Source organism: Triplophysa dalaica, chromosome 20 (assembly GCF_015846415.1).
Source record: "Triplophysa dalaica isolate WHDGS20190420 chromosome 20, ASM1584641v1, whole genome shotgun sequence".
Lineage (NCBI taxonomy): Eukaryota > Metazoa > Chordata > Actinopteri > Cypriniformes > Nemacheilidae > Triplophysa > Triplophysa dalaica.
Window position 1 is genome coordinate 7,541,496 of NC_079561.1, and position 13,324 is coordinate 7,554,819.

Here is a 13,324-nt window from a genome sequence, read left to right on the forward strand (position 1 = left end):
GACAGCATGTCTCTCCTTCCTCCCGGGTTTCGGCACCAGTGTAACAAAGTTCAAGTTCAAGGGAAGAAAGGAGGCAAGGGTCGGCGTGGCTGAGAAACGTAAGAATCTTTATTTTTACTTCCGGGTTTCACTTCCGGGATCAAACATTCACACAGTCTCTTTAACTCTTCGTTGAGTAAGATTCTTTGTCTTTCTAATCCTCTTCGTCGAGGGAGATTCCTTCTCTTTAGTCCTGGACACAACGTCACGAGGCTTCCTTTCGAACACGTTTCTCAGCCGTCTCTCTCTCCCCGTTTGCTTCCTCCGTTGAGCCTTAAAAGCGTCTCCTCGCCAATTACTAGAACAAGAAGCAGGTGTTTTCACTATAGCGTTGATCTGCTTGCTTACCGTCGTTCTCCCGACACGCCTCTCTGCCGCAGACCGTGTCAGACCACGCCCCCCTTGCCACATACCCCCACCGCCCGACTCAGGCCGAGGCTCCATCCGGCCTGTAGCCTCGTCCCCCCCCCTCCGGGAGAGAAAGTCGGCCACCGCCATCTGAGTCCCCGGCCTGTGGATCACCTGGAATTTAAATGGTTGCAAAGCAAGGTACCAACGAGTGATCCGCGCGTTGGTGTCCTTCATGCGGTGGAGCCATTGGAGTGGTGCGTGGTCCGAACAAAGCGTGAATTCCCGCCCCAGGAGGTAATAACGGAGGGTGAGAACCGCCCATCGAATCGCCAAACACTCCTTCTCGATGGTGCTGTACTTCATCTCAGCCCGAGACAGCTTGCGGCTGATGTACAGCACCGGACGATCCTCCCCCTCTATCTCCTGGGACAGGACCGCGCCCACGCCCCTATCGGAGGCATCAGTCTGCAACAGAAAAGGGAGTGAAAAATCGGGAGAGTGCAATAACGGCCCGCCACATAGAGCAGCCTTTACCTGGGTAAACCCCTGCTGGCACTGCTCTGACCATTGGACGGTATCTGGTGCCCCCTTTTTAGTGAGGTCAGTCAGCGGGCTGGTGAGGTCCGAATAATTTGGTACAAACCGTCTATAATATCCCGCCAGCCCCAGGAACTGCCGCACCTCCTTTTTGGTCTTGGGTCTCGGGGCGGTTGCAATTGCTGCCGTCTTATCAATTTGGGGACGCACTTCCCCGTGACCCAAGTGGAAACCCAGATACCTTACCTCTACTCGCCCAACCGCACACTTCTTCGGGTTAGCCGTCAGCCCCGCCCTCCTCAGCGAACTCAGAACCGCTCTCAAGTGCTGCATATGCCGCGGCCAGTCGTTACTATATATGATGATATCATCGAGGTAAGCGGCGGCATACGCTGCGTGGGGTCTGAGTATACGGTCCATGAGACGCTGAAAAGTAGCAGGGGCCCCGAATAACCCGAACGGAAGTGTGACGAATTGGTGTAACCCGAACGGCGTCGTAAAGGCTGTCTTTTCCTTGGATAAGGGAGATAGAGGGATCTGCCAATATCCTTTCGTCAAATCCAATGTCGAATAAAAACGAGTAAAAACTATCTGTGCGATAGTCCACACAGAACCGGACAGAGCCGTCGGTCTTCGGTACTAATACTATCGGGCTCGCCCAGTCACTATGGGACTCTTCTATTACCCCCATGTCCAGCATAACTTCCAATTCCTTCTGAACCACAATTTTTTTGTGTTCAGGTAACCTATATGGTCGACTGCGCACTACCGCACCCGGTTTTGTCTCAATGTGGTGCTCTATGAGGTTCGTACGGCCGGGCAGGGGTGAGAACACATCTGCAAATTCTGCCTGTACCTTTATCACATCCGTAAGCTGGGACGGCGAGAGATGATCTCCCCCTGGAGTCAGAGCGAGAGATTGCAATTTTGTGTTCGCTTCTGGCCCAAGATCATCTACTCTACTCACTGTCGTCGCCAGCATTACGGAGTTCAACTCAGTCCACTTTTTGAGGAGGTTGATATGATAAATCTGATGTGCCCCACTCCTGTCCGATCGTACTACCTCATAATTGAGATCTCCTATTCGCCGTGTGACCTCAAATGGTCCTTGCCACTTGGCGAGTAATTTAGATGTTGACGTTGGGAGTAATACAAGCACTTTCTCTCCCGGTGAAAATTTCCGCAGTCTGGCGCCTCTGTTATAATGTCGGCTCTGTCTGTCTTGTGCCTGTAACAAATTCTCCATAGAGAGCCGCCCCAGTGTATGGAGTTTTGTTCGCAGGTCCAGGACATACTGAATTTCATTTTTACTCGCGGAAGGTCCGTCCTCCCAAGCTTCTCTTAGGACGTCTAAAACCCCGCGAGGTTGACGGCCGTAGAGAAGCTCGAAGGGGGAAAACCCCGTAGAGGCTTGGGGGATCTCGCGGACCGCAAATAACAGAGGTTCCAACCACTTATCCCAATTTTTGGCGTCTTCGTGTACGAATTTCCGGATCATGGTTTTTAACGTACGATTAAACCGTTCGACCAGTCCGTCTGTTTGTGGGTGATAGACGCTGGTCCGAATCGTTTTAATCCCCAATAATCCATACAATTCGCGAAGCGTTCGTGACATAAACGCCGTGCCTTGATCTGTGAGAATCTCCTTAGGGATTCCCACACGGGAGATTAATCGAAACAGTGCGTCCGCAACACTCGTTGCCGAGATATTGCGCAGCGCCACTGCCTCCGGATATCGGGTTGCATAGTCCACAATGACTAGTGCAAATCGATGTCCCCGTGCGGATCGCTCTAACGGCCCGATCAGGTCCATACCAATTCGCTCGAAGGGGACCTGAATAAGCGGAAGCGGGCATAACGGTGCCCTTGGGGTGGCCGGTGGGTTTACCAGCTGGCATTCAGGACAAGACGCGCACCACCTGCGCACGTTCTCATGAATGCCCGGCCAAAAAAACCGGGCCGTTAGGCGATTTAAAGTTGAGGAATGTCCCAGGTGCCCCGCCATTGGATTACAATGAGCCGCCTGGAAAAGCATTTCCCGACGGCTCTTCGGTATAACTAACTGGGTTGTATCCTGCTTTGACTGAGTGTCCTGGGTCACTCTATACAACCGGTCTTTTAAAATAGCAAAATATGGATAGGTCAACGGTTGCGCAGGATGGAGAAGTTGTCCGTCGATCTTACGGACCTGATCGAACGCATGTTTGAGCGTCTCGTCCTGAGACTGCTCCAGAGGAAAATCATCGCTCTGGGAGAGATTTCTTCTCACCACAGAGCTCCGTTCCTCTGGGGCCGTCGTCAGCGGTCCCGGCTCCACCTCTCCCAACTGCGCGACCGCCCCCCCCCCCATCGCTCTTGGTTTCGCCCAGAAACATCCGCACATAAGTGTCCCAACAATGTCGAAAATGACGGCCAATTCGTTCCCAAAATTAGCGGATGCCGGAGGTGCTTGTTAACAGCCACCTCTACACTATGCTTTTGTCCCCTGAATTGGATGGTCAAAGGCACCACAGGGTAGTTCACCACGTCCCCGTGCACACACCTTACCTTAACCGCGCGGCTCGTATCCATTGCCTCGAATTGCATCAGGCTTTGATGAATTGAGGTTTGGTTACACCCTGAATCCACCAACGCCTGATATATACCCCCCCTAATACTCACAGGTATTTGGTACAGTCCGTCCTGACCGAGGGCAGCCTGAGGATTGTCGGGAACCCGGATCATCATGCCGACCTCCATCATCGGACATCGGTCGACAAAATGCCCGGGGTCCCCACAACGCCAACAGGCCGGCCCAGGAGTCCCCGCCGCCCCAGCGGCAGGAAGCAGACCCCCGAATTGGCGAGGAGAGGCTGATGAAGGGTAAGAATTTTGGGAACCACTGCCGGTCCGTTGGGGTTGTCCCTCTTGGGACCTGAAAGCTCCATATGGCCCTGCCTCTGGTGGGAACCGGGTTCGCGGCGCCGGCCGCGGATAGAAGCCCCCCCTGGACCTGGGTAGGGGCACCGGTCTCGTCACTGTCGTAGACCTAGAGGGAGAGAGAGAAAGAGATGTTGGGGTTGTGCCGACCCCTGGGCACGCCACCAATTGGTCCTCCGCCAGCTGGATGGCCTGGGCCAATGTCGTCGGGCGGTGACACTGGACCCATTGCGCGGTTTTCTTGGGCAACCGCGCCACGAACTGCTCCAGCGTCACCAGGTCGACGATGGTGTCGACGGTAGTGGCCCCGGCCATCAGCCATCTGCGGCAGGCATCCCGGAGCTGGTGAGCGAAGGCAAAAGGTTGGGAACGTTCCCCGAACTCCAGGGATCGGAACCGCTGCCGATGCTGCTCAGGACTCCGGCCTACCCGTTGGAGGATGGCTTTCTTGAGGTCCGCATATACCAGGAGATTCGCCACCGGAAGTTGTTGGGCCGCCATCTGGGCTTCTCAAGACAGGAGTGGGATAAGGCGGGATGCCCAAGCGTCCGGCGGCCATCCGGATAGCTCCGCGGACCTCTCGAATAAGTCCAAGAAGGCTTCCGGCTCGTCCTGGGTTCCCATCTTATGCAGCGGTACCGTCCCAAAAAGCGTAGATGGTGATGCGCCTCTCTCCTGGCTCAACCAGCTCCGGAATGACTCGCGGTCCTCCTGCTGAGTCAGGACTAGAGCCTGGAATCGTGCCTCTTGGTCCTCTCGAAGCCTCAGCAGGGCCTGATGGTGTTCCTGGTGGAGACCGGCGAGTGAAGATATTACCTCCGCAAATGGCGATCCTGGCGGAGTCTGCATGGCGGCGGCTCTCTCCTTTCCTCCCGGGTTTCGGCACCAGTGTAACAAATCTCAATAAAATGGAAGGAAGGAGGCGGGAACCGGCAAACATTTAATAAAGTAATATAACAGCCGGCGGCCCCTCACGGACGACCGCCGGCGAACAAAACATAATATAAATACAAACATAACATAAGTTCGGGCCCGGTCCTCTCTCTTCGACGGTCCGGTCGCTCGTTCCTTTTATGCTCCCATCTCCTACGTGATTCGAGCCCGGTGTGCGCACAGCTGGCGCTAATTCACAATTACTCACCGGACTCGAACCACGGTCTCGCCCCGCCTACTCTACTACAGACATACATTAAAACAACACTGCAAGCGCATGCAATTGATCAATACTAATAATATAAAAGTATAGACACATGTTTTGATCTGATTTAGTTTATTGTTCAGACAACTGAATCGACTCAGAAACCCTTCTTGTGCACTTCAGCATGAACACCAGCATCATTCAGTCCAAATGAACACACGTCTGTCTCCAGTATGAAGCGTGCCACGGTAGAGGATTATCTCTAGTCATTGTCATGCTGCAGGTTATTGTGATAATGAGTTACTGATGTTATTATTGTAGATACAGAGGTATACCGATTATGATACTGAGGGTATTAAACACTTATATGAATAGTTGTACAGCATTCTTTCAGCATCGCTATAGTTATACTGTCTGTACTATAAATTCTCAAGTGGTGCTAAATTCAGCTATTAGTCCTAATATGTTCCACCTTCATATAAAAAGTTCTGTGCAATATATCACATACTCCTGAAGCTTATAAAATCGCTAAATATTTTACGCACTTTTTAATATTTCAAGCTTTCAAAGGTGCTTTATATTAGAGGTTTGTTCATTACTAAAATAGCGGTTATGAATAGAGATCTATATGGATATCTAGCTGATCATTTCAAGCCAATGAGTATATTTATGGAGGTCCTTGATCCTACTATGTTGGAATATTTAAATTAATAAAGCAGAATATTGAGCACTGTACACATATTACGGTTTGTTTAGTTCTTTTCATATTCACATTATTACTGTCAGTTATTCAACAAGGCTCACAAACAGTTTTGCACCACTTTGGCAGTCATAAAACAATTGGCAGATCCGCAAACCTCGAAAAGATTACAGACTCCGTTACAGATGAATGATAAGGTGATTTCTGAAGTACTGTAAAAAAAAGACTTTCATATTCAGATCACAGTCATTACAGTTGTTTTCTTTCTGACATCCATTAGTCACTTCATGTATGTCTAACCACAGTACTTGTTTCCAGTCAGTGAAGTGCTTTGTAAAATCCTCCAGAATGGAATTTAAAGGCAATCTCACAATTTTTTGTCCCCACTCCACAGGTTTCCCAGTCCTGGTCCTGGAGAGCCGTGATGTGCCCAGGTTTTAGCTCCGGCCTAGGTTTAAAAAACCTGATCCATTCACATCCTATCCACCGTAACAAGTTATGTTAAGACAGCGATCGGTGTGATGAGGATTGAGCGACCAGGAAGACATTTCGGCCATCCAGAATCAGAAAAAGCAATCCTTCTGCCCCTCTGTCTTCTGCAAGACTGGCCCACAGCTGGTTTTACAGCGTTTTACATTGCTGCCTACACACTGTTCTTGTCCGGGAGCTCAGCTTCGGGGGTGCGGGGGAAGTATACGGTGGTCTTGTGCTCTTCGTAACGGTCGATGTGCTTGAGGTGGACGACCATGTGCAGGGCGTAGGCCAACACCAGCAGCAGAATCAGAGATGTGATCAGGCCCATCAAGATGGCTGGAGTGAAGAAGGTCGCGCAGTCGCTAGCTGAAGCAAATTTGTTGGATTGGACATTAAAGGCCTGGATCTGAAAAGAAACAATACGGTGAATGTGATGAGAAATTATTCATATATTTTTTGTCACAATGCACTGTTTTGGTGAGCAGGTGCCTTAAATTAATCTTCAGAAATAACACAGCTACCTGAAAATCCGTGAAAGTGATGTGCCAGTTCGCCGAGCTGTCAGAGTGCGAGCTGGGCACAAGTAGGGTGTCATATTTCTGTAAGCTGCTGACATGCTGGCAGTGGTAAGAATAGGTGGCGGGGGCATAGACCTCCGTGGCATTGAACGTTGCCTCATGAGTCCAGTTGTAGTGGATGTGAACGCTGTCCAGAGTGAACCAGTTTTGACCTACTGATTCATAAAATGTGTTGGACATCTGAAGCCTTTAGGGCAGAAGATAGACAAAAAGAAGCAATTTATCAACATTAATAAGATTTTGCACAAGCTTCTGTCATGAGGAGCGTAGGAGCGAATAAAAAAAGTGTTTACCTGATTACAAGTCCTCTTATGTCTTCCACATCACCCAAGCGCAAAGACAACCTAGAAGAATATCAGCGATTTACACAATTGAAATACAACATCTACTATACCTACAGTAATAATATTTATTAAATGCAAATGCAAATAAATGCAAATTCCCCTCAAATTCATAAAGGTGTCCTATATATAGATACATATTTTATATATTTATATATATATATATAAAATGGGCTGTAAGATAAATCAAAATAATCAAAATATCGTAAATGTGCACACTGCAGTATGCATATCGCAATGGTTTGCAATAAAAATGTTTTTTTAATTAAATGTTTTTATTTAGGTTATGTAAAGTCAAAGGTTTGGGTTTTGCGAATTGCGAATTGCGAATTGCAACCAATGGCTGAGTCCACCTGTCCTTTTCGAAGCACTACGGTGGCTGTCACTGGATAGAGATGACGTCATGTTTTCGCTTCTTTGCCAAAGAAGATAACAAATTAACGCAACATGCTCTGCAGAGCAGTTTGTTCATTTAGAGATACTGTAGAAACATGGTGGCGCTACACGGCGGATTCCATGTAAGGGACCGCAGCGTATTTAGATAGAAATTACTCATTCTAAGCTAATAAAAACATAATTCATCATGTAACATCTTTATACACCTGTGAAGATTTATTTATGTATATTATAATGCATTTCTGTAAATTGTTCCTCCTTTATCTCGTACATTGCATCTTTTAAGTCCCAGTGAAAATAAAAAAAATCATGAAATATTGCAGCGTCTATATTAAACTGCTTATCAATGTGGGTAATTTTCCTTTGAAAATTCATGTACCCTCATAAACTTCAAAATCTGAAAATGCGTTTCTGCCCTGAAATGACTATCCATCTCAAATGACATAAATTAGACGGGTTGGTCGGAGCATCAGTTAACTCCCATTCAACTGTCAGTCTGTTGCCCATTTCGTTTCAAAATCAAGGCAACAGCTGTTTTTACACATCCAATCAATTTACAGTGAAAAACCCAAGCCACGCCCACTAATTTTCTAATTTGAAATTCCTTTACACTCGGAAATATCAGAATATAGAAGTAAAAACGATCGCTACTTCCGGCTCACAGGGACTTTAAAGCATTATTGTTATTGCATGTTGTACATTGTATTATTTAGCAAGTTGTCACGTATCACATTTTCCTTCAATATCATGCAGCCCTAATATAAAACTTAAATATACTTGAAATTTGACAGTTATTTAAAGAAGAAAATAATTTTAAGAACACATACGTTGCCTTCTCCTTGGTACAAACAGAGCCTTTGGTGTCCACTAGTGCGCTGGCTCCAAACACCCTCTCTGTGAGGTCCAGGAAAGTGTTGTTCCTATATCGAATAGCCAGTCTCTTAGCTTTGAAAAGGATGCATATATTTCCATTGTAAGCCACAGTTAGTGGGGAATAGGGACCAGAGCTGGTAGACTGAAGTAACTTCCGCTTGGTTCTGGGCTGGGCATGCAGATGCCAACCGTAAGGCTGTTCAAAAACAGGACAAAACGGAAAACGTGCATTATGTATGTGCTGCGTTTATCTCCAGTGTAGCAAACTCATATAGGCTCACACATGCTCTTCTCCTGTAAATCTGTCACTGTGTTATGAGTCTTGTAGGATGCTGGCTGAATTAAGGCAGAGATGTTGCTTATGAAAGCCAAGGTCACATTGACTATCAGAGAAAATGCAATACCTGCAGTATTCTTCTGAGTGGATTTTCAGCTGCAGGCGAATAACTCTCCTCGTGTGAGGCACTTGGACTCTCGACTTGTTCTCTTTCTGCATCACAAAATGTTGAAATAGGACAATAGGGGAGATGGCATGATGAGTTCTTCCAGTACAGTGACTCACTGTTTTATTTTTAGGAAACTTTAACAGTGACCATGCAAGACAAATAGCTTGTTTTTTGCTGTGTTAGGAATAGAAAAGATACAATGTCACTACAATAGAATATGCCATGTAGACATCAAAATATTCATGTTTGAATCAACTGTATTTGAGAATAAAATTAAATTCCATTTGAATCGGTAACAGTTACATTCTCTTTAATTATGCTGCATGATGGTAAATAAATACATAAAAAAGAAACAAACGATTAATCACGATTAATCGCATCCAGAATAAAAGTTTGAGTTTAAATAATATGTCTGTGTACTATGCATATTCATTTTGTATTTATAAACGCATAAATATATACATATTTATGAAATATTTGCATGTATTTATTACATGTAACTACCAGTAATTACAATGTAATATAAATGTTTATATATGCGTGAATGTTTTTGTAAATACGAAATTAATTTGGACAGACATTATGTAAACACAAACTTTAATTCTGGATGCAATTAATCATCTGACAGCACTTTAAACAACACAAAACGTTTCTTATCCAATTCTTTTATGCACAGTTGTCAAAAACTGAATGACCAGTAGAAAACTACATTAAACATAAGCCAGAGTGAATATAAAACAGAAACAGAAGTAATGCAAGCCAAACCAAAACCAGTACACTGACCTGTTCTAATTCTCACAGCTTGATATGCTTGGACCTCCGAGCTGTGTTTGAAAAACAAAAAGAGAAAAACAAAAGAGAGGGTTGATCTCTTTATGTCACACTGTGGCCTACTTATCAATGTCTTAGACAGATTTCCCATAGATCTGCGAGCCTGATGCAGCACTGATGCATGACCATATGTCTGACATCTTCAGTTCAGATTAGTGTCTCAGAAGCCAAGACATTTAGTCAAATGCTGTGATTCTTGAAACGTGCTTAGCACCTCAAGTCTACCAACAATGGCTTAACAGCACTTTGTGTGTGGACAAGTGTGTTTTTCTCTGACGCCACCTTGTCCCTTGATGATTGGCTTGTAACTTGCTGGATTATCCTGAGATGAACCGTTTAATGTCTCATCAGAGAGATAATAGCCTTGGAAGACGATCCCTTTAAAAAAAGAAAGTATTGCCCTATCTGGCAATGTTGTTTAGGTAAGAAGCCTTTGTACATTGACTGTATAGTGCCGGTATAAGGACAGATCTACAATTTGTGCATAAAGCTTTATGATCAAGAGATTAAAGATTCCAGCACATTAGACTCGCAGAAAAATAAACAGATTACCGCATGGAGCTTTTCATTTAGTTCCTATATGAACGTTGTATTACCAGCTGTGAGACATATTGACACATAAAACACTATAATCCAATCGAGGTGGCGGATCTTAGCAAATGTAGGCATGGAAACAAGACAGACAATACATGTAAAGTTCTTTACAACTACTTTTATAAACATCCAGTTTTCGCTGTCGCTTTCAGGTAGCTCTGCTTAGAAAAATCTTGTCTTTGGAGCGCTGTTGGGAAGCGTATGTGTCTGTGTGCACGAGGAAGAACTCGTCTTTGTTCTAATGCCAGTTTACCGAGGTCAGCAGCTGAGGACTGCGCTGCTGTCATTGGTTATGGCTGGGAACAGTAGACTAAGTGCTGAATTGAGCATTTATGTAATGAAAAGCAGATCTCACACTATGTATACAGACTTAGAATTTTGCATAAGGATGAAATGTTTGGATGTGATACACTAAAACTACTCTAAAAAAAAAAAAAAAACTCTTAAAAATAGATTTGCTCAATGGTGGGTAATAAGATTTTTGCCTTTGGTTTAATTCCGCTTGCTCCCTTTCTGAAGCGTCTGTTTTTGCACTGACCCTGAGAAACTTGAGAAGGGTTGTAAACCACTGAACCCTTTTTACTCCTAAGATACATTTCTGGACAAGCAAGAGCCTTAATGTTTCAACAGCCTGCAATGCCGCACTTATCCCTTACAGAATGAATCCTAAGATTTAGATCCGTTTAGGGAGGGTTAGTTGGAAGGGTTGAATACCATAACTGCAGTTTACAGAAAAAAACAACCACATGCTTCTCTTAAAATTTGTTGAACATTTTAAATGAAATTAAATGGAAAGTTCACCCAAAAATGAAAATTCTGTCATCATTTACTCTCCCTCACCTTTTCTCAAATCTGTGTAAATTTCTTTGTTTTGTTGAACACAAAAGAAGATATTTAGAATAATTTAGGAAACCTAACAGTTCTTGGGCACCATTGACTGTAACATAGTTTCATTTCCTACTATAGAAGTCAATGGTGCCCCAGAATTGTTCGGTTACAAACATTCTTCCAAATATTTTTGTGTTCAGTGGAACAATAAAATGTATTCATCCAGGTTTAAACAACTTGAAGGTGAGTAAATGATGAAAGCTTTTTGGGGTGAACGATCCCAAAAAAGAAAACCAATTTGAATAAAAATGACTGTAAATCTGTATAACTTCTTGGACCATACAAACAGAGAAAACTTTGTTATATATTTGTTCAGTTTAAACTTAATAACTTATATGCTCACTCATATACAGTAAATACAGAGATGTCATCACAGCGACAATCAAATTAAAAAACATTTGTTAAATAAGTAAATAAATGCAACTAAACTAACATATTTATGATGTTCCAGGTGTGGTCAGAGCAAAGGAATTCAGGCACTGGAAAAGTGAACAATAGGCTTCCTATAGATATTCACTATATTCGAAGATGCCCTAGCAATCTCACTTCTCATTCTTACAGTGGAGTTGCATCTGTAAACTGACTCCTACAGACAAAACACTGGATGGGTTCTGCCTGCTGTCCCATTGTCACAGCCATGTTTAAATGTCTCACAAACAAACTGCACCAAAACAACACCATACTCAAAATCTACACCTCACGCTCAGAAAATTTACAGCCCGTTTCAACATTTGTCCATTAAAGCGCATTTTCTTAGTGTCTCCTGTAATAGACTAAGACATCAGTGCATCAGCTGCACACCATCACTGCCCCATTCCCCCTCCCCATAGTGGAGCAGAAAAGGCAGCTCTTACCTCCTGTCCAGGATCGCAGGCACTTGATCGAAGGGCAAACACAGAGAGACAAACACACACAGCAACAAAGAAAAAAACAGGAAAAGCTTGTGTTTAGCCATTGAGACAATCTGACGAGACTGCCAGAGATGAGGTCTGCTTCATAATCTGCTCTGAAAGCACATCCCTAAACCTGAGCTCTCTGACGGGCAGCCCATGCAGCCAATCGGCACACAGGGGGAAGATAGTCGTGCGTCACTCGCCTCACAGGCTTCATTCTTGCAGCCTTTCTCTCCCCCACACCCTCGCTCTCTTTCTCGCTCAAACACGCACTCCTCTACCCCTCCCCATTCTTTTTTTCTCTCCTGCACCCTCACTCTCGCATACAAACATACAGTAGCTGCTTGCCAACCCGAAGTGAAGGGATTTATGTGTTTAAACTCCTGTCCCAGGGACCCAGTTGTATAAGCACTTCAAATCCGGCAAGGTTGAAATTTAGTTGAGCTTAACTTGAGTTGAACTTGGGTTTTTAAAGCAGAATAAGAGGTGACGACAACGTGACCTAGATTTACACAGGGTGACGTTGATAAATGAGATGTATCAAACACAAGAACATACCGCAACCATACACCGTAGTGCAATACATACCATAACACATTTAAGGGATAGTTCATCTTTCACGATTTACTCACCATTATTCCAAACCTATGTGACTTTCTTCTGCAGAACACAAAAGAAGATATTTTGAAGAATGTTGTAAACCAAACAACACAATTGACTTCCATTATATGGACACAAACCACTAGACATTACTCAAGATATCTTCTTTCGTGTTCCACAAGAAGAATCATGCAGGTTTTGAATGAAATGAGGCTAAATAAATGATCACTCTCTCACCGTATTTGATTATGTAGGACTGATGTGTTGCTTAACAGTCATCTAGTTGAGTCGTTCGGCAGTCTAGCACACTTTAAAGCAGCATGAATTAATGATTAGTGCATTTATAAAGACATGCTGAAGCAAAACTGTCAAGTTTATAACTAAAGTCTTGTAAATCAAGATTTACATTCTGTAAATCAATGCCAGCAGTGAATTTCGTAAACCAAGTGGGTAATCTACTCTAGTGCTTGTCTAAAATGTGCTTCCTGTGAAAGTAAAGAGCAGAGTGGCAGCTGTCAATCATCCTCATTAGATAAGACAGGCCTAGCTTAAAATGGCCTTCAAACTGGTCTGTGATTTTCAAAGCATAAATAGAGAAAAATGCTGAGGCTGGCTGTCCTAAATGTGCTTTGTTACTTTCACTCATAATGGTTGACCCATACGGATGAAAATCATGAAATGTGTTACCTGTCACTATTTAGATCATACATTTTGTAACGTAAAGAT

At 44.4% G+C, this 13,324-nt stretch overlaps 1 protein-coding gene across 1 annotated transcript; it reads right to left on the reverse strand.

Annotated features, from left to right (window-relative positions):
* Positions 1-5,091: 5,091 nt before the first annotated feature.
* On the reverse strand, positions 5,092-12,153 carry atp6ap1lb (ATPase H+ transporting accessory protein 1 like b). Its single transcript, XM_056732312.1, has 7 exons — positions 11,960-12,153; positions 9,576-9,616; positions 8,751-8,836; positions 8,301-8,542; positions 7,030-7,080; positions 6,680-6,923; positions 5,092-6,564 (listed from the first exon to the last, which is right to left on the reverse strand). Exons 1-7 carry the CDS (start codon positions 12,058-12,060, stop codon positions 6,328-6,330), a joined length of 1,002 nt encoding a protein of 333 aa, XP_056588290.1. The 5' UTR covers positions 12,061-12,153; the 3' UTR covers positions 5,092-6,327.
* Between the last annotated feature and the right edge of the window lie 1,171 nt (positions 12,154-13,324).